This window comes from Macrobrachium rosenbergii, chromosome 58 (assembly GCF_040412425.1).
Source record: "Macrobrachium rosenbergii isolate ZJJX-2024 chromosome 58, ASM4041242v1, whole genome shotgun sequence".
In the NCBI taxonomy this organism is placed as follows: domain Eukaryota; kingdom Metazoa; phylum Arthropoda; class Malacostraca; order Decapoda; family Palaemonidae; genus Macrobrachium; species Macrobrachium rosenbergii.
The window spans coordinates 4305197-4326674 of NC_089798.1; the positions used below are offsets into that span (position 1 = coordinate 4305197).

Sequence of the window (21478 nt, forward strand, 5' to 3'; positions counted from 1 at the left end):
CGGTAACTCTGCTGAAAATCTCAGAATTTCTTTAGTCACCTTGTCGTAATTTTCTCGCACCATTTCCTATTAGGCCTTACATAAAGTGTTATACATGAAAAATGTGCGCAATTTCATGAAGAATACAACAAAAAAATAACTCATGGTTGTAACTTTTATCAGTTTTGAAATATTTTCATATAAATCACGATAAGTGACAAAATTTAAACCTACGGTCAAATTTGACTCAACCGAAATGGCCTCAAAATGCAATTGTAAGCTAAAACCGTTACATTCTAGTAACATTCAATCATTTACCTTCATTTTGCAACAAACGGGAAGTTTCTAGCACAATATTTCGATTTATGGTAAATTTTTGAAAAAAACTTTTTCCTTCCCCTCGCGCACGGTAACTCTGCTGAAAATCTCAGAATTTCTTTAGTCACCGCGTCGTAATTTTTGCACCCTTTTATGTTAGGCCTTGCATAAAGTGTTATACATGAAAATGTGCGCAATTTCATGTAGAATACAACAAAAAATAAGCCATGGTTGTAGCTTTTATCAGTTTTGAAATATTTTCATATAAATCACGACAAGTGCTAAAATTTCAACCTTCAATAACTCTGACTCAACCAAAATGGTCGAAAAATGCAATTGTAAGCTAAAACTCTTACATTATAGTAACATTCAAGCATTTTCCTTCATTTTGCAACAAACAGGAAGTCTCTAGCACAATATTTCTATTTATGGTGAATTTTTGAAAAAACTTTTTCCTTCCCTCCACGCAAGGTAACTGCTGAAAATCTCAGAATTGCTTAAGTCACCTTGTCGTAATTTTGCACCGTTTTATATTAGGCCTTACATAAAGTGTTATACATGAAAATGTGTGCAATTTCATGTAGAATACAACAAAAAAAAAATAACTCATGGTTGTAACTTTTATCAGTTTTGAAATATTTTCATATAAAATCACGATGTGACAAAATTTAAAACCCACGGTCAAATTTGACTCAACCAAAATGGCCTCAAAAATGCAATTGTGTTAAAACCCATGACATTCTAGTAACATTCAATCATTTACCTTCATTTTGCAACAAACAGGAAGTCTCAGCACAATATTTCGATTTATGGTGAATTTTTGAAAAACTTTTTCCTTCCCTTCGCGCACGGTAACTCTGCTGAAAATCTCAGGATTTCTTTAGTCACCGCGTCGTAATTTTCGCACCCTTTTATGTTAGGCCTTGCATAAAGTGTTATACATCAAAATGTGCGCAATTTCATGTAGAATACAACATAAAATAAGCCATGGTTGTAGCTTATATCAGTTTTGAATTATTTTCATATAAATCACGACAAGTGCCAAAATTTCAACCTGTGGTCAACTTTGACTCAACCGAAATGGTCGAAAAATGCAATTGTAAGCTAAAACTCTTACATTCTAGTAACATTCAATCATTTACCTTCATTTTGCAACAAACAGGAAGTCTCTAGCACGATATTTCTATTTATGGTGAATTTTTGAAAAAACTTTTTCCTTCCCTCCACGCAAGGTAACTGCTGAAAATCTCAGAATTGCTTAAGTCACCTTCTCGTAATTTTGCACCGTTTTATATTAGGCCTTACATACGGTGTTATACATGAAAATGTGCACAATTTCATGTAGAATACAACAAAAAATAAGCCATGGTTGTAGCTTTTATCAGTTTTGAAATATTTTCATATAAATCACGATAAACAGGAAAAATTCGACCTTCGGTCAATTTTAACTCGACCGAAATGGTCGAAAACTGCAATTGTAAGCTAAAACACTTACAGTCTAGTAATATTCAATCAATTACCTTCATTTGCACCAAACAGGAAGTCTCTAGCACAATATTTCTATTTATGGTGAATTTTAGAAAAAAACTTGTTTTTACGTCCGCGGGTTACGAATTCATGCATCATTTTGTGATAATATTTTCTCTGTGTTGCTTTGATCATTTTACAATTTGTTATATACCAAAATTATCACAATTTAGTGTACAATGCATCGCAATTTAGTGTACAATACAAAGAAAAAAAATAACTCGTCAGCTTTAACTGTTTTGCTCACAGCACGATTTGTATACAATTATATATGAAATTTTTTTTTGTGCTGCCATATATTCTAATATTTATATATGATAATGATATTTTTTTCATTTCTGATGGTTACATACTAAACTTCAGGCAATGACAAAATAAGGAGCCAAAAATGAACTCTTAATCTTAAAAACTAAGCGTGCTTTGATTTTTTGAAAAAACTTTTTTTCCGCTTCGGTGCTAACTCCCAAATGCCGCCGGCATACGACAGACACTTTTGTAAATAGAGGCTCAGCGTTTAAGGGTTAACTTATTTCTGACTTTATGGTGACCAAAATAAGATCTTGGGAAAAAATCTGAAAGTGAAACCGTGAAGCTTCTTCACACTACAAAGACCATGAAAGTTATGGAGAAAATGGCTAACATACATGCTGTTGCCTTATTGGTGTGTAGAGGATAAGGAATGAACCTAGGTAATTGCTGTACACAAAGAGACAGAGTCCTCTTGTTTAAGTCCTTTATGTTCTACCACTGTGCCAACATGCACTATTCTGGCAGAGACCAACTATAAGAGAATTCTCTGAGATTGGTTGGTTGATCTTATAGAGCCCCAGGGGGACAATGAGAATAACTTCTTTGAGGACGAGCAGCGGCTACACTATCAAAAATGCTCTTTTTATATATGGTAACTTCTAACAATATATTTCACATATAACATCATCCATCAAGCTAAACATGTCTAACTGGCATTCAACCATAGAAAACACAAAACAAGAGGTTTGGTTGTTGAATGGCTATATCCAAACAGAAATTTTAAGTCTGGTACATTATGAATAAGTCATAGTTTTACTGAATATATAAAAACAAGTAAAGCTACCAGTTCTGACAAGTACTGAACAATATAACTTTCTTCTGGTTATGTGGAATTAATGAAATTGTATGATGTATCAATGAGGAAATCTTATAAAAGAGGTTTACCTGCATTGTTAGCTTCCTTCCTGAGTCTGATCGAAATAGTTTGACATCATGGTTCTGGCCTTCATGAAAAGTGCGCTTGCTAAACACTTTCTCATGTCTTTCAAACCCAAAGTCAAAAGTAACTTTTAAATGACCTGCAGAGATACAAAGTAACACCAGTAAATAATTAATCACACGTTTATGAATCTACCCTGTAATCACACTGTAAAGTAAGAAAAAGCCACTTCATATATTATCAATTAGCCACTGAGCAGTTGTTCCTAGAAATGTAGATTTAATTATTTGCAATTTATATTTATTAATAACCAAATGAAATACTTTTGGGAGTTTGGTATTTTATACCATAGATTTAATTATTTGCAATCTATATTTATTAATAACCAAATGAAATACTTTTGGGAGTTTGGTATTTTATACCAATCTTTGTAAACCTGCAAATGACTTGCGTCGATATAAGCCTATCCTTACATTTGCATAAGGTGGGTAGTATATTTAAGAAAAGAATGTTCTTTTATTAGTGCTGCATTTTACAAATTTTAAATCTTTAATGAAATACTTTTGGGAGTTTTATACTAATCTTTGTAAACCTGCAAATGATTTGCATAGATATTAGCCTATCCTCACATGTGTAAGGTGGGTAGTATATTTAAGAACAATTTTTTTTTAACAGAGATGCATTTTATAAATTTAATCTTTATTCATACTCTACAGAGTATAAAATTAAACATATTTCATAGTATAGTACAGTACTGTTTGTATTTCTCTCCCTTACTCTACACTGTTGATCATCTACACTTTCTATATACAGTAGTATATAGAAAGTGTATTATATAGTACTGTTTTCTTCATAATTTGGTAAATAGTCAACTGTTTCATGGTAAAAACTGGGAATGATCAATTGTTTGCATTAAATATTGTGAAGTTTTGTGGACAACTAAATAATTTGGGAAAGTTAAACAAATTATTCAAGGATTTTCAAATTCACAGGGGGCTAGCTCTCCTAGCCCCACAAAATTTTGAGGCATGACTGTACACATTTTAAGAGTCCCTATACACCTATATACAATACAACTGTGCCACATACAAAGCAAATTTTAGACATCATGAAACACTGCTGTATGCATCAAAAAATTATATACCTGGAATATCTTTGAAGTATCACAATGTAAACCTATAATAGCTTCCATTTTGAATAAATACCTACTGTAACTCACCTGAATTGGATACAGCTAAAGTTAAGTACTCTCCAGACATATTTGAATAAAGACCCATCAGGAACCCTCTTGGGTTTGTGGTAGTAAATCCAACTCTTATCTTTTCAGCAATGGTAGACTTGTAGGTTCCTGGAATTTCATATTTCACCATAGTATCTGTCAACATTTTGATGCCGATCTCTGTTGGAAATAAAACAAAAATATAGTGTTTAATTCAAATACCTTACTTAGGATCCTGGTTTTAGCATATTTCTCAAACCAATTTTTCCCTCATATTCTATTTATGCTGTCACATTTTAATTAAAGAGTAAAACTATAATTACATACCAGTTACTTAGTACTGAAACTGTTGTACCTAGGTACCACTAAATGGAATGTACCTTTTGATCCAAACTACCAATACAGCCACTAACTTAGATGAACACACATTTCAGCAGGATGTCCACTACTTACTGGGTCACAAGAAGTTATGACAGTATAGAAAGGGAAATAACAAACTTTGGTACTAAAAATGCCCAAACAAAGGACTACAGCCTTTTTAAATATGGAAGTTTAGCAGTACCTGTATTTATTTTTCATTTTTGTTTGTATACTTGCAGTGTTCACTTGTTACTCCATACAAGTTTACAAAATACTAACGTACTAGGCAAATGCTAGGCCACCAGGCAAGAAGAGCTAAAATCAAATGATGTAGCTTATCCACTTGATATATGACACACAATGAGATATGGCAATGCAAATCTTTTTATGTAAAAATGTTCACCATACATTTCTGAACTTACCATCTGCACAAATTGGGCCTTTAAATGCAGTCCATCGACAATCACATTCGTATTTAGAGTACCCTTCATAACATGTTCCATTGTTAAGGCAAGGATTTGACTGACATTTGCCTAAACATCCGCCATGAACTCCATACATGCCCTTTTCTGCTCTTCCACGCAAATCTTGAAGGACACCATTCAAAATCAAGGCTCGGATGCAACCCACATACCCATCACGGTAGTCAACAGTTGCACCTGTAATATAAGAAACAAGGTTTTACAAAAATGTCTGTTATAATATACTCTAATAAAATACAGTTCTAATACAAAAAAAAAGACAATATATCAAGTGACAATCTGACTCGTAATCTCCACTAAATTCTAGTAAGAAGCTCATAATTTTTTCCTTTTTTTCAATAAATTCAAAAATACATAGGTCCTACAGTAAATTTAAAAATATTAATACAATTAATACGCCATAAATTTTATTTTAAAAATGTAAATAATCAACAAAAAATTATACAAATATCATAAAATTTAACTCTGGCAGATGATCCCAACAAAAGCTTTTCAGTTACAGCTGCTGAGAGAGAGAGAGAGAGAGAGAGAGAGAGAGAGAGAGAGAGAGAGAGAGAGAGAGAGAGAGAGAGAGAGAGATTTCATTTAACTGCTGTTTGTCTAAAGGTACAGTTTTAGGTACTACTGTACTATTATTCTTCATTTCGCTTTCTTCTCCCCTTTCCTTAATTCTGATGGAACTTAACAGGTAGGAACCTTGGAAGCTGATTATTTTCTCCAAATATTTTAAGCTTTCCTACTTTTCAAAGTCACAGGTCAATTTAAACGGCAAAGTTTTTTTCTAGTATCACAGTTTATATATGACCCTTGATTAAAATTCAAGATTACATGCTGTCAGCATTGTTTGTATTTTGGCACAAACACACTTTCAATTTAAAAGGCCAATTTAAAGCCAGATGTGGAAATATCTTTCACAAATAATAAGGATAAGACTTTACAAACAATTAAAACAGAACCTGCAGCATTCCAGTTTAGTGACATTCATTTGCACAGGTGAGCATGTAACTATAAAATTCAATGACTGATGATTGTCTAAAAGCTGATACTGTACTTAAATTTAGGTAAGCTATTAATAACCCAGAATGCTTGTTAGGGCATAGGTAAAATAAATGGCTAGGACTGATTATACTATGCAGACTACAATAATAAAAACCTGACCTACTTATATAACACATTTACAAATGAAACTAAAAAAATTGAAAATAACCACGGATACTTCTATCTTGAACCACCTAGTGAGAATTGTCGGCTCAGAGTTCTCAAGAAAACAGAGTTCCTGCTCAGACGAACTGCCAGTCAAAGCCGAATGTTCAAGACTAGCATGCTACAAGTCGCAGATTTCCGAAGAAACCAAAGAACTCGGAAGGAGCTAACGAGTAATGTACATTACAAACGTCAGTTGTTCCCTCTACCCAAGTGTCCGTAGAAACACAGGCGGAGGAGATACTAGTTCGGGGAATGTTCCCGGAACTAGTATCAGTGACACAGGCTACCTCTTCAACTTGCTGTATCCAAGGAAAACTGTGCACCTGGTGCTCTGAGTTGCAGGGTTTGAGAAAGACACCCACGTCCATAGACGACGGAGAACACCAAAAGAAGAAGGCGAAGATGACAATGGGGAAAGGCTTCTCTTCGACTTATACTGCAACTAGAGGGCCTCACCACAGTACACCTGTGTGAAGAAAAATCGGAGAGTTCCCAAAAACCCCCAACGCCTGAGATGGTGGAAGACAGGTCATACTTCTCTTCAAAGACCGAGCCGATTGATCTAAACTATGTTGGAGGAGTCGGGTCGGAGGAATCGGCTGATGACGTGATAAAAACTAGCCATGACGTTACAAGAACAGACGACTCTTACAAAAGCAGAAATTACTACATGTAAGAGCAGGTTTAATCATACTCTAATAAAATTGTGATGATAAAATAAGTTTATTTCATACATATGATAAAAGGGTAACCGAAGTTTAGGGTCTCGGATGACAAAACATCGAAAGGGAGATGAGAAGCCACAGAAGGAGATGAAGGCTACATCGAAGAAGCAGTCTGTCTAAGATTGGTACCCCTGAATGACAACGTAAACTGTGCATCTGAGCCTCGAAAAGAAGAACAAAATGGAGTTGCCCCCACCGACTCAGGAGGTGAACAACCCCTAGAAGTCATCTTGTAGATGTGGCTCCCAGACTCTGGAAGGAACACACTGCTGTCAGATCTGGCTTGGATCCAAACTTCCACCACAGAACTAACAAGTTGGGCGAGGTACACCAATACCTTGGCAACACTGGGAGAGCGAAGAGAATGTAGAGGAGCTGCCAGTATCTGAGCGGAACACGAAGCCGTCCGACTTCAAGGCAAGCATCAGGGCTGATAACTGTCACTCCAGAAGACGACAGGGAAGTCCAGAGGACAAAAACAAGTTCTGAACTGTGGGGCCTAAAAAGAAACAAGTAATATGCTTTCCCTCTCAGGAAGGGAAGAAACATCCTACCCTGAGAGAAAGGAAAAGAAATATATCTGTATCTAATGGAAGGAAGTGAGCCGTATGACTCACACCCCCCAAGACGGGAAAGGGACAAGACGGTAAATTCTGACTGGTCCAGAGCATGGTAAATTCTGACTGGTCCAGAGCATGCAGTCAGGACCAATGCAATCATAAAACTTGCGCCATTAACATTTGTGTTGAGGGAGTGGAGGAAAACTTGCTACGTTAAGTAAGATGAATCCTCGCACAAAACCCTCGGCCACAACACGAACCCAAAATGTCTCAATCTACACAAGATCTGAAAGACTAAAACATTACCACATTCCCAGAAATTGTGTAGTTTGAATCAGAACATTATGTCTAAAAAAGAAAATAATTAAACACACACACACCTACAAGAGGTTGTTTGAGAAACAACAACAATGATATAAAGGGAGAAAACTCCACACTTATGCCTACTATGCAGTATGAGTGTAAGTAAATATATCACTGAAGACAGAAATAAAACTAATTGAAACATCTTAAAATATCAAAATGCACGAATGTTTCAATATATCCAAATCAATATTTCAAATTACAAACATGACATTTTTATAATAAAATAAAGTTGTATATATTCTTAACCAGTAATTACAAAGCTATTAGTTTTCCACGTACAGCAGCCTAAATTCAAATTTCGCGGGTAGTGCTTCGATAGCTCAATGTAGGTGCATAGTACCGCCCCCAACAGCAATACTAGGAACGACTTAGCTAACCACCTCATTCTGTTTTATGCCTAATGACCATCAGAGAGGCGGAGGGAGGGCTCCGATCATGTAATTACTGAGTAAGTATATATAAAACCTTATTTTTAATAAAAATGTCATTTTTATATAAGTGACTTACCCAGTAATTGCATAGCTGATTCCACATTGATAGGAGGTGGGATCATGGACTTATTCTACTCTAAAACATTAAGTCATATAATGAATTTGAAATAAAGTTGCTAGCATTGAAAACAATGCTTGTTGTTTCCTATCAGTTAAGAGAGCTAATGCAGGTGGATACTGTCTCTGGTTGGTGCTCATCTTAACTCAGTGGCATGGTAGTATAAGCCAAGGGTCACCTCCTAATTAGGGGGAACTTTGCAGTTAGGGAAGTGCTCCGATGGCTAGCAAAGCACGATAGGTGCCCGCCCTTTCCTGGGCACTGCCCCAAAATAAAAACAACCAGATAACACTGACACCTACATTGAAATAAAACCACAACCCATCCACTGAGAGTGGTAGGTGCTTCAGGTATGTTGTACCCCCTGGCTCTCCAAACTCAGCACCTTGCTGAAAAGTCGAGGAGATAGCAGAACATCCTGTGCTTCCTTCCGTGTTGCCATGCCAGTCGCTAAGTATGGTCTCAAGGTATTGGAAAATTTCGACACTGTTTAAGCTTCCATAAAAAGTGAGAAGCAAAGATTGCTTACCCTTCCGGTAGGTCGATAGTAGAATGGACGTGAAGAGCATACAGTGTCTAAAAACTAAGGAGGTAGAGGCTGTTCTGATGTCCTTAGTTTCACTTCAAAGTAGGGAAAATACACTCCGAAAAAGATGGAGGACAACACGTCTAGACAGAGGAAGAGACAGGTTCTTGCCATAACGCCCTAGGTTATGGAGGGTCTTCTGATTTCTGGTTCAGCTCAGGGAATTTCTCAAAAAAAACTCCAACTGGACAGAGGGCTCTCTATACTACTTTCAAGCTGGGGAGCACTACTGGGTGCTGGTATCAAGAGTTGGAGCCAGACGAGCTGGGTGCCAAGCGAGCTCGGGGGTCAGGAGCTGGCAGCCACTTGGAGCATGAGATGGCGCCAAGCTGAGCGCCAGGTGAGCTAGGAGTATGGGAGATGGTGGACACTCAGCTGGCGCCAGAGGAGCTGTGTGCCAGGTAATAAGCTAGGAGCTTGGGAGCTGGCACACACTTGGAGCATGAGTTGGCAGCTGGCGCCAGAGGAGCTGGGGGCAGGCAAGCTCAGAGTTCGGGAACTGATAAACACTCGGAGCTGGGCACCAGGCGAGTTAGATAATGAGATGCTGGGTGCTCCTGAAGGTCAAGAGAGTCCGTAACGATCTAAAAGGAGAAAGAACAGATCCAGGTCTTGGATGGGACCATGAACTTGGCTAAAATACCCAAGGGTAACAAACAATCTAAGTCAATTTCTTCCTCGCTTGGCTGGGTAAAGGACTTGAGGAGGGACGGAGATTAGGAATAAATCTAGGTCCCTGTGCTTGAAACTGAGTTAACCATAAAGTAAGTATACCTTAGTTTTACCAGACCAACCATAGCTCAATACTCGTAAATGGAGGAGTACTAGAAAGCCTATACCTCCTCAGAAAAGAGGTAAACTGCCATTGTGTCACAGATGTCTCCAAAGGGGGGATGAAGTGTCTGAGGTAAACGTTACAGAAAATTGACCCCTTATAGTGTCCACAGATCCCGAGAGACCAGGGGATCGAAGGCCCATTTGGAAGGAAGGACACTCTTCTGACAGCTTGATATGACTGCCAGACTAAGCTTAAGAGCCCTGAAAAATTCACATGGCCAGAACACTTGACTGAATTGCCCACCGAAGTTCTTTTGTTGTTGGAGGATCACGATGCAAACTGCAGACAAAGTGTGGACTCGCTGTCGACTCTGTGGCCCATGTGGACTGACAGTACCTCACTCGTACAGCCTGAAGCATTTGCAGAGCTGTACATGAAACAGAACTTATATCTGCCAAAATTAAAAAAGGGCAGCGAAGTCCATAATCCACCAAAATCTAGACACAACAAAATACAGAGGATTATTCCAAAACCAGGATGTTACCAACTCTGTAGGTCAAACACAATCCTCTAAAAAAAAAAAAATTAGCCCGTGAGCAGGTGTTAGGTGCTCAGCAGTGGAAGCTGAGCACCAATGGTGCCAAGCGCTCTGGGAAGATGGGGAGGGCATTCGGGAATCGGCGCCCAGTGCTAGCTGGTTGGTGCTTGGAGACTGGAAGTTGAATGCAGGTATGAAGTCGGACCAAAGGAGTGACAGAGGGAACCACAGTAAAAATGTAGGAAGGCTGAGAGATGAACGGCAACCATAATTGCGTGAAGAAACAAAAACATGTTACAGTGCTTGTCTGCGCCCGAAACCTCAAAACTGGAGGAAAAAGTACGACTCATATGATGCATAATCTAAACTAACGATATTGGAAGACGAAGTCCCCAGAGGTTCATCCACTAAGTTTCCGAGCTAAAGAAACTTACATACCATCTGAAAACTGTTTGGCAGACGGAAAGCTTGAAAATTCGGAGAGTTGAGGCTGAAAACCAAAACAGAGGACTCTGCGATGATGGTTGTGTTCTAAGGAAGAGGTGAAGAAGATCTGTGAGCGCCAGATTTTGGTCTCCAAGTGACAAGAAGCTTCGGGTAAGCACCCGTCTCCTTCTGACAAGCACTTTCTTCAGCTCGCTTGGCACCCACTTTGCCACTTCAGACTTCCACAACTAACAGCTCAGTGCCAACTTCTGGGTGCTTGATGCCATCTTAGGAGCATTCGGCGCAAACATCTGAGCGCTCAGTGCCTCCTTCTTCTTCATCGGCACAGGAAGACCCTGCTTTATCCCCGATTAAATGTCAACTTGATGAGCTCATGGGTTTTTTGAAAGAAGAGGACAGTTGTTTACAAGAGTAAGGACACCTCCTTATACCGTCTCTTCGGCCATCTCCATCAAGACGCTTTTCCAGTGGCTGGCTAACACTACACCTCCATCAAGACACCTTTTCAGTGGCTGCCTGCCGACACCTGGGTATAGACTACAGGTTCAACTGAGAGGGGAACTATTGGGGGGGAGCAACTTGCTCGGACCACCAGTATATCTTCTCCCCAGTGCGGGGGAGTGGGACAGTAACTTTAGGTCTAGGAGATCTAAGGAGCCAGATAGGCACCTCCTCCACTACACATCCAGTAAGACGCCTTTCCAATGGCTGTCTGTCGATACGTGGGACCGGCAACAGGCTCGAATGAGGGGGCGAACACCCGTATATAAACCCCCCAGCCTCCCTTGGACCTCCAGTATGTCTTCTCCCTACTGTAGGGGAGCGGGACAAGGACCTTCGTCTAAGAGCATCAGAAGACAAGTAGCCACCTCCTCCACTGCACAACACTTCGCTGTTATAATGGTGAAATTCATAATAATTGAAACATAAGGCTCGCAAAGGCATGGGAAGGAAGCCAGGGAGCCAGGTGTGGGAGCAAGTGGATAATATAGGAGGGCAGGAGAGAACCGGCACCAGGTGAACACAAGCTGGTGCCGGGTGCTGCGTGCTCTGAGCTGGACCCGGGAGGCGGGAAGAGGCAGGAGGCGTGTGGAAGCAGGTGGCAGTTGCTCCTGCATGCGTAGTGGTGAGAGGAAACAGGAGGCAAATGGAGGCTAGTGGTGGGCATTTCACTGATTTTTGGTAATTGAGGTTACCAACTATTTTCATAAAGAATAATTGATTAGCAATTGATTACTAACTACTTTTTATATCTATATAGCAATTTCTGGTATCTGAGCATACAAACATGCATAAAATGTATGAATAACATTAGCATTTTATATGTTCAGACATGTATGCATTTCAAAATAACAGATGTACATATATCTTCTAAATTAAATGATAAATTAATGTCAAAAAGTAGTTTACCATGGCAGTCTGCTCATGCACACCTAAGGATACTCCTATCACATGATGTTGTGGGTTTGTATATTACGAAAAATACAAATCATTGTTGAATTTGTCATATTAATATCAAAAAGTAGTTTTAGCAATAAAGTATAAAAGCAAATCTGACTCTAATACTGTAGAAGTGTGTTTTTATCCTCTAATCAGTGATCGAATCCAGAAACCGATTACATCCACCACTAGTGGATGCAAGTAGCCAGCACTGAAGGCTAGGAACTAAAGATGTGGAACATTCACGATTGCGTGATACCAGGAAAACACCTCCATACGCCGGGGCCATTCGAACCTTCTCCGTAACATTCCAAAGTACTGCCGAAGCAAGAACCAGTAGCCAATACTAGGCTACCGAGAACGTTTCCTCTTAAGGCTCACCACAGCCAAATATTCGCACCATTCTCTCCTTACAACATTCCAGCCACTAAACTCTTCAATTCTCTGAAAAGGAAAGTGTGATGAGTAGCCCAGGCCCGGTAAACACAACAAATTACAAATGTTTTGGCCTAAAGGAATGGTGTAACATTTAGGAATTACTTTAAAATAATTTACCGGAGGCTTGCAATAGACAAAAAATAATTCGCAAATGTTTGGCCTAAAGGAATGGCGTTACATTCAAGAATTACTTTACAGGTAATTATTTACTGGCAGCTTGCAAATAGCCAATGGCCGGTAAACAAATTCTAAAAGCAAAAGTTTGGCCTAACGGAATGACGTAACATCCAAGAATTACTTTTCAGGTAATCACTTACCAGTGGCTGGGTGCAACCTATACCGAGTAATAAATTAGGAATGCAATAGTTTTTGGCCTTATGGAATGGTGTAACATTTGAGAATTACTTTTGAGACAATTATTTACCAGCAACTTGCACATAGCCTAAGCCGGGTAAGGAATGGTGTAACATTTGAGAATTACTTTCCAGACCAAACTATTACCGGCTTGTTGATGAATCTAAATCAAGGTAATAAAAAAAAAAATAGACCAGACTCATCCTGAAAGATCCCTGCTCGAAGGCTATGAAATACACATTTCAGTGGTTGTGTAATACTACCAAAATCCGGTGATATAACTGGAAAATAAGAATAAGCTGCTGTAAGCACTCGATGTTTAGTCGAGTACAGCAGAAAACAGAATGAGGTGGTTAGCTAAGTCGTTCTTAGTATTGCCATTAGGGGGCGGTACTGTGCACCTACACTGAGCAATCGAAGCGCTACCGGCGAAATCTGAATTTAGTCTGCCATACATGGAAAACTAGAGCTATGTAATTACTGGGTAAGTCACATATATAAAGTAAAAATTACAACATGAGGAAAAAGGCCGAACGGCGGGACAGAGAAGAAAAGCACGTCTTCTCAAGAGTGCGGCCAAAAGTAAAATGAAGAGATTGAATGCATACCAGTTGGGTGGGCGGTACTTCCACCCCTACCATAGATAACTGTTACCATAACCGCCTTGCAAAAGTTTAACGGCCGGACTTTCCAGCTTCGGCGAAAATTATCCACCTGTAAAGACCGTGGGTTTGTATTCGTGTAGGAACAATAAAAGATATGTTTACAGTGCCCTCATTAGTCTACCTCTTCAGGAACAACAAAACTTACCAACAACAAAATCTGACTCTAGGTGTATTGCCCGTACAGGACCACTGGGTTCCTTCACAACAGCTTTTCGACCACCATCAACAATCATGCGAGCTTCCTTACGATTTCTTTCAACTAGAACTGAATGCCATTCATTATCATTAAGTAAATAAGCTGTTTCTACACTGACACTCATAGGACCTGCTCCAGCTTGATACTGGAACTGAAGTTGCATACCACCTGGAAAAAAAATCAAAGCTTAAAAGAGTGAACAATACAAAAAATTATTTAAACAAAATTTGTATCTATCTCCTAACATGAAGTATCTTTGTTGCTCCACAATGTTTATAACTCTTTAATGAAATTAACCATATATTAAACCATTTTTCCAAATGGTAAAAGTAGTACTTCAATTTACTTAATATAAACTAACTCTGATGGAAAGTTTATTCCATTTAAAAACAAAAATAAGACCCTGAATTCAATTTTTAAACCTCATGCATATCTACTATGTGATTTGATATTTTCAAGTTTTTTTGTTTTGTTTTTGCATTTTAGGCATCAAAATAAGCAAGAGAATAGTTCAGATATGTATATTTTCATAAGCTATGAGCTCTCTAAATAAAAAAAAAAAATACTGTATGCAAAACTGCACTCTACAAATTTAAAAAAATCTATTTCATATACTGTGTGCTGTATAAAAAATAATATAAAATCTAAAATGATTACAAAAATATTACTGAAAGATCTCTAAAACCTTATAGCCACATTCTATCTCATTATATATGCAAGGGCCTCTAAGAAGTTCTGTCACTTATGTCTTTCTTTGTTTTACCTTCCACAAATCTCCACTCATTTCCAGCCTCCTTCTCATACCCACAGGAGCCCAGCTGACACTTTTACATATAGTACTAATCTCCACGGGATTATGTGAAGGACATGACCAAGCTATCCCCATCTCCCTTTCATCACTATCTCATCTATATGGAATTAAGGTACTTTCCCTTATGACATTATTGCTGACTATCCTACCATCTGACTCCCAATACTTTTTCTTAACCCTTAAGGGACGGCATAATTTATCAATGTGCAGCACCCCAGACCGGGGAAACTTTGAGGTCGGCAAAATAAAAAAATCACATCAATGGAAAGAGACTGACACATACATTCACGTTGTAAAAATAAAAAAATTCTAAAAAATTTTCCCTACCTTCCTCAAGAAGTTGAAAATGACTATTTACAACCCCTTGTGGCACCTCATTTACAAGACAATTGTAAATTTTATCAACTTATATGTTTTTTCTAATAAATAAATTTATTGCATTTTGTAAAATTATTATTACTGCTCACACAATATCAAAACAGATAAGAAACAAGAGCAGTAACAAATTTTTGGCATATTTGTTGTAAAATATTCATGTAAATTTACGAGAAGGAAGATTCAGTAACTTTTTTTTTTACTTTTACATGCTTTTTCTAATATTTCTTTGCAATTTTCTTTGTAAAATTACATTTACAATCGACATACTATCGTAAAAGACAAAACCAAAAACAACAGCAACCCCTTCGTATTTACAAGCAAATTTACAAAAGACTCATGTGAGAGAGAGAGATGCAGTACTTTCCCTTGAAGTCACAAGCATTACTGATACTGGCCTAACTCTCACGTCTGTATAAAAGTTGCCATTAGTGAATTTATAGCACATAGAAGTATTGGCACCTTTGTTTCGAATCATTATTACCATAACAGTGGTGCGTAATTCTGCTTCACACTGAAGCTCAATCCGTCCACCTCCCCAAACCGGTTTTACTTCAAACTGAGGATCAATCCATCCCTTGAGTGTTAAAGCCTCAATCTCAAAACTACATAATCTTTTAGCATACCATGAATATCTTTGCACAGCAATATACAGATAATATTAACTCTGGGTATACCCTTACTTTCATTTGAAATTTCAGTCTATCAGATTTCTAAACCTTACTTGGCCTATCCATCATTTGATGTAGCCTTTTTTAGTCTTTCACTAAATTCCAACTCCATGACAATCTATGCTGAGTATCACTGTCCTAACTAATTAAAGATTCAGCCTCATTAATCCCTTCCCCATCTATTGTTATTTTATCCAATCATGTTTACTCAGTTCCCATTACCATATATGATGGTACATATGACCCCTGGGCATATGAGAACTGCCCCAATTTCAGAAAAGAATATTAAGAAAACATTTTTTTGTTTACATGTAAGCATTTAGTGCTATCAAAATATATAGCTAAAGTACAAAATAAAAATCTTGGACAAGCACACAAGAAGGACTGCAGCAAATCTTTCTAATATTAATTCTGCAATAATTTACAACAGAAAACAAAAGCAGCTTAGGTATAGCAAAAAATATTTTATAATAATCCCTGCCATCTCTGCCACCCATAGGTAATACCAACAGTGATATGAAGTTATGAGTGCTTAATTTGTAATGAAGATGAAAAACCAAATTTATATGGCAAATAAAAGATATTACTTAAAAGTTTTGGTATTAGAATAAAAGATTTCTAAAAGAGAAAAGTGCCAATTCCTTATAAAAAAAAATTGTCAGAGAGAGAGAGAGAGAGAGAGAGAGAGAGAGAGAGAGAGAGAGAGAGAGAGAGTGTGTGTGTGTGTGTGTGTGTGTGTGTGTGTGTGTGTGTGTGTGTGTGTGTGTGTGTGTGTGAGTTATGTGAGCACAGGATAATGTTTGGTTTAAGATGTTCACAATTTAATAATACGACTGAAAAATAAGTATTTTATTGATAATGAATGATGAAATGACTGTTCAGGATACATGTATGGCATTTCAGAGGGATTTCTCTCACAACAGGAAATTTCAAATACATGTAACAGGAATCCCTTTAATGCCAATGGTGCTGATTATGAGGGATGTTTTAGTAATAATAATAATAATAATAATAATAAATAATAATAATAATAATAATAATAATAATAATAATAATAATAATAATAATTAGTTCGAGGCACAGTTCGTGACCTGAATAAATTTTTCCCATTTAAAATAATGTAAATACAAATAATTTGTTCAAACCTCAGAACCACTGATTTTTAAAAATTTTTTATATTTTTCTGGGACAAAAATTTAGACTTAAATTAAAATAACCTTTATGTACAAATACAGTAGCGCACCGAGATAATGGGCCGTGGTATACTGTACTTACGGATATATTGGTGCAAAATGGAAATATCGACTTGAGGGTTTTCACCTCTAGATCAAGGGCCAAACTGTTTTTCCAAATTAGACGCTCTTAGTGGGTATGCCACTTACTTACCAGCATCCCTTGAGTTATTGTTACTGTTTCTTTATTAATTTACATTGCTTTTAGCTCTAAAAATTATGCTAAAGCTTTTACTGTCCTGCAGTTTATATTAATAAACAGCTGTTTGCTGATGTTAGTTACCTTGACTACACACATTTACTAAGAGTTGTGTTATAGTTGTCTTGTTAAAAACTTGCTTATTTTCAATTTAATTCCATAAATAAAAATCAAATGCAGTTTTATTCATCCAACACACAATGGAGAAGGTGTTAAGAAAGTATGCCACTAACTTCAAGCAGCAGGTATTGTAGCTGTGGCAAAAGAAATGAATATGAGCAGACTCCACTTTTTAAACCCAGATTTGATAATTTACAAAAGAAATGTCTCTCTGAATTAAAGTTTCATTTGGCAACTAAGGACAGTGATGATGTCAGTAATACGCAATCAGTTGATGATTTTAAGAATGTGAACAAAACTATATGATAATATGACAATAACACATGCAATATAATTGGACACAGTAAAACAACAGTTTTTTAAAATTATCATTATTCTCAATACAACTATTATTTGACTTTTCCAAATCAATATATTGGTGTAACAAGCTAACCACGGCATCTCTCTCTCTCTCTCTCTCTCTCTCTCTCTCTCTCTCTCTCTCTCTCTCTCTCTCTCTCTCTCTCTCTCTCTCTCTCTCTCTCTCTCTCTCTCTCTCTCTCTGTTTCTCTCTCCTGAAGCACAGTTAGCAAACCGGAACAAAAACTTTTTTCGAACATCTCGTTTGTAACCTGATTTGTTAGTAGACAGGCCTATTCATTAACCAAGGTACCACTGTAATTATAACAACAGAGTAAATACTAAAAACACTGCTGTACTATGGAGTATTGGTAGACTAAGGCATCTAGGTAAACATTAGCTTACCAGATACCTCAACTTTGCATATAAGACCTTGGTGCATATTTCATGCAATTTTTTTAGGAAAAGGGGTATTATGGTACATTTTGAGTTTCATATCTCTGGATATATGATGCAAGCTTTGTAAATCTACATATTTTGAGTCTGTCCAGTTTCTATAGTTACTCTAATCTCAACCTACTCCATCTCCAACACTTTTATATTATAAAATCTTTGGGTAGAGCAAATAACAAAGGTAAAATAACATTCCCTTGTAACACTATACTAAAAACTGCAAATTTACTTGAAAATATCCCATTAACAATAATTTGGCATTTATTTTCTTTGTGAAAAAATTAATAAGAATACCATGGAAACACAAAACCTTCCATAATATCTGGAATGTTTAAATTCCATACACTGCTACACAATATATCTTAGCACAAATGTGACCTGTGTAACTCCTGTCTTTTCCAAAACCAACATGTTCATCTCTAAACATTTTTTTTATTCTTCCACAAAACTACTGGAAATGAGCATACTGTACATTTTCATTATAACTGATGCAAGTATATTGTGTCTATGTATTCAAGGTGTTATTTCAGTTTCAGCTAAAATCATCTCTGCTATGACTCTGTTTAAACCTAACGTTTTCTAATTCCTAACCTTCTTTCTTTTCTATTGCACTTCAAAGGCTGTGTATTAATTTATAACCATACTCAGATCTTCATTACCTTAAGATTTGTTAATCAAATTATCACCATCACATTTCTAAGTGTTTTCCTCTTTCTTTTGTGGGCTAGTCTAACACAAATGCCACTCCCTGAATATATGTCTTTGTCAACATCACAGCCTGTTTGTCAAAATATCCTCTCTTATCTCTTCTTGACCTTTGTTTGACTTTACTATCTAAACTAGAGTGCTAAACATGCTAAGCATGTTCTACTTAGCTTTCTTCATCTCCTCACTGAAATCTGTCTACATGTAACTTTGGCTTAACACAACCACCATGTAAAATTTCTGTCCCAAAGATGATGTTATGAAATGGGAGGCATATCCTTGAAGCAGGCTGGTCCGATTAATCTAGCCATCCAACTTTACTTTTAAGTTGGAGTGCATAAATGGAATGAATATAATGTGAAAGTCACAGAGCAATAAATTTGAAGGGCAAAAGAGCACTGCAAGAAAAACCTCTAGACACACAATGTCAATTTTGTCAATCACAGATGACTACTTAATGGAGAAATTTCTCTTTTATTTCATAAAAATTCCTCAAACTCCTCTATCAATTTTACCTAAATTTAGATTTCAGAATTGATAACTGATCTGAGGACAGAAAGTATTAAAAAATATAGTTTTAATACCAATAGAATGGTATCATTTCATGATTTCACTGAACCTCAATGTATTACTATATCAACCTTTACACAAAAATATACAAAAATACTTCACACAACTTTACATTCCTGAAAAATAAAAAAAGCAAGCTTACCAACAATGGAAACTTTGATGTAGTCCGAAGAGCCTTTGGCATGTACCAAACAGCCATCTCTTGTGGTTGTTTTGAATTCAAAATAAATATCGCCAGAATGAGCCATATCAAAACGAGGCAAATTTATTGTTGCATCTGCTTTTCGGAATGTGACCACATTATCAAATACATCTGAAAGAGTTGAAAAATTATGGTATTTGAAACTATAATCTATTTAATAAAATCAAAATGTCTGAGAAATGTCCTTCAATACTAAAGCAGACAGTGTATACAGTAAATATGACAATTTTTTTATTAATTTGTATTTTTCATAGCTAACAAACATTAGGATAAATCTTCTGGTGCCAGCTGGAAACCAGCTAAAAAAACATTCAAAATCATATATGCAAGGAATGTGTGGCATCTGGCATCTAATATGCAGATGAGGTGGTAGCAGGTCAGAGACCTAGCTGGAACCTCATGACACATCAGGCTTCTTCAGCCCAATATAAGACATAAGAGGGGTGGCTATAGGTGGGCGGTCTATGTTAAGACCTCAAGTTTGTCAGCTGTGAAAAATACATATTAATTAAAAATTTGTCATTTGTTCATACATGGAACAAACCTTTGGTCTTAAAATTAGAGTAGGCTCACACTTGGAGGGAGGTGTGAGAATCCTGAACCGACTGGAGGTTCAGCACACCTGATCAACCTTCCTAGAAATTAAGGTTCTGAGGAAGACCTAAGCCTCTGAGATGTTAGAAAATAGGGTATCTAACACCCAGTTCACTGAGCTAAAATACAATGCGGGCTGTTAGATTCACTGCATATAAGGAAGTCAAAGAAAACTATATCTGTTCATGAAACAATTCATGTCAGCCACACGTAACGGGTTTGTCACCACTTCTCACTCCCCTTGCTGGAGAGAGAAGTAAAGGCTACCAAGAAGCATATTTGTATGTTGTATGGAACATCTAAATGCTGTAACAGTATGGCTGCAACACTCACCTGTATCAAGCCAGTTCCAGCATATGACGTGTTATTCTTCAAAACTGCCCGTATGTGAAGAAGAAAGGGAAAAAAGGGAAAGAAAAGAGACCAAGTCATCTCATTCATTCTCTCTTCCACACTATCATCCTAGGCAAGATACAAACAGTCCCACCAGAAGCACCGGATGTGCTACACAACTTGTTGAGCAGCCACCACCAGACCCCAAGAAAAAGTGTCCAAGGACCTGTGGGCAACATCCTTCAGGTAGAAGGAAGTGAAAGTCGTCTGACGGAGTCAAGAACCAGCATTCAAATTCCTATGAACAGACAAATTTTTCATGAATGCCAGAGAGGAACTTATTCCTCTGATGTCATGTGCTTTAGCGCGTATGGTACTGGAGAGAGAACTTGACGATGAGGCAAAGCCTTGTCTAATAACCTCACATAGCCAAAACAAAATGGTATTCTTGGACACTTCTTTCGTGGTTTGGCCTGTGCTAACGAAAAGTCTACGGCACCTAAATCTTAAGCGACGAGTCCTTTTCAGGTAACAACGCAGTGCTCGACGGGGATAAGCAGTAACTCCAAAGGATCACTGTCAACAAAATCCCTAAGGGAAGGAATTGAAAACGAGGCAAATCTGTTATCTTGAACCGAGGGATTTTGAGTCTTAGCCACAAATTCCAGGACAAATTTGAAACCAACCAACCCCCCTAAACTCCTGGTGTGTTTGACATCATAGTGCAGACCATGGAGCTCACCAACTCTCTTCGAAGAAGCTAGGGCCAGGAGGAAGACTGTTTGCAAAGTCAAATCCCTGTCTGACAATTGACTCAGCGGCTCGAATGGAGCTCGAGTGAGGCTACCCAGTACCAGAGTTAGGTCCCACGTAGGAGAACAAGATTGCTCAAAGCTCTTGAACAACATAGAGATTTCCCACAATGAAAAGACCACATCCTTCAGACAGAGAA

General features: G+C 37.4%; 1 protein-coding gene across 4 annotated transcripts in view; it reads right to left on the minus strand.

The window, feature by feature from the left end:
* Nrx-IV (neurexin-4) overlaps positions 1 to 21478 on the minus strand; it is a 218170-nt gene that overhangs the window by 74114 nt on the left and 122578 nt on the right. For all 4 annotated transcript variants that reach the window (XM_067101754.1, XM_067101753.1, XM_067101756.1 and 1 more), the window contains 5 exons: positions 19540 to 19710; positions 13872 to 14090; positions 5015 to 5251; positions 4233 to 4412; positions 3019 to 3152 (listed from right to left, as the gene is read on the minus strand). In XM_067101754.1, the coding sequence (XP_066957855.1) occupies positions 3019 to 3152; positions 4233 to 4412; positions 5015 to 5251; positions 13872 to 14090; positions 19540 to 19710 (941 nt within the window). The remainder of the gene's footprint in view (positions 1 to 3018; positions 3153 to 4232; positions 4413 to 5014; positions 5252 to 13871; positions 14091 to 19539; positions 19711 to 21478) is intronic.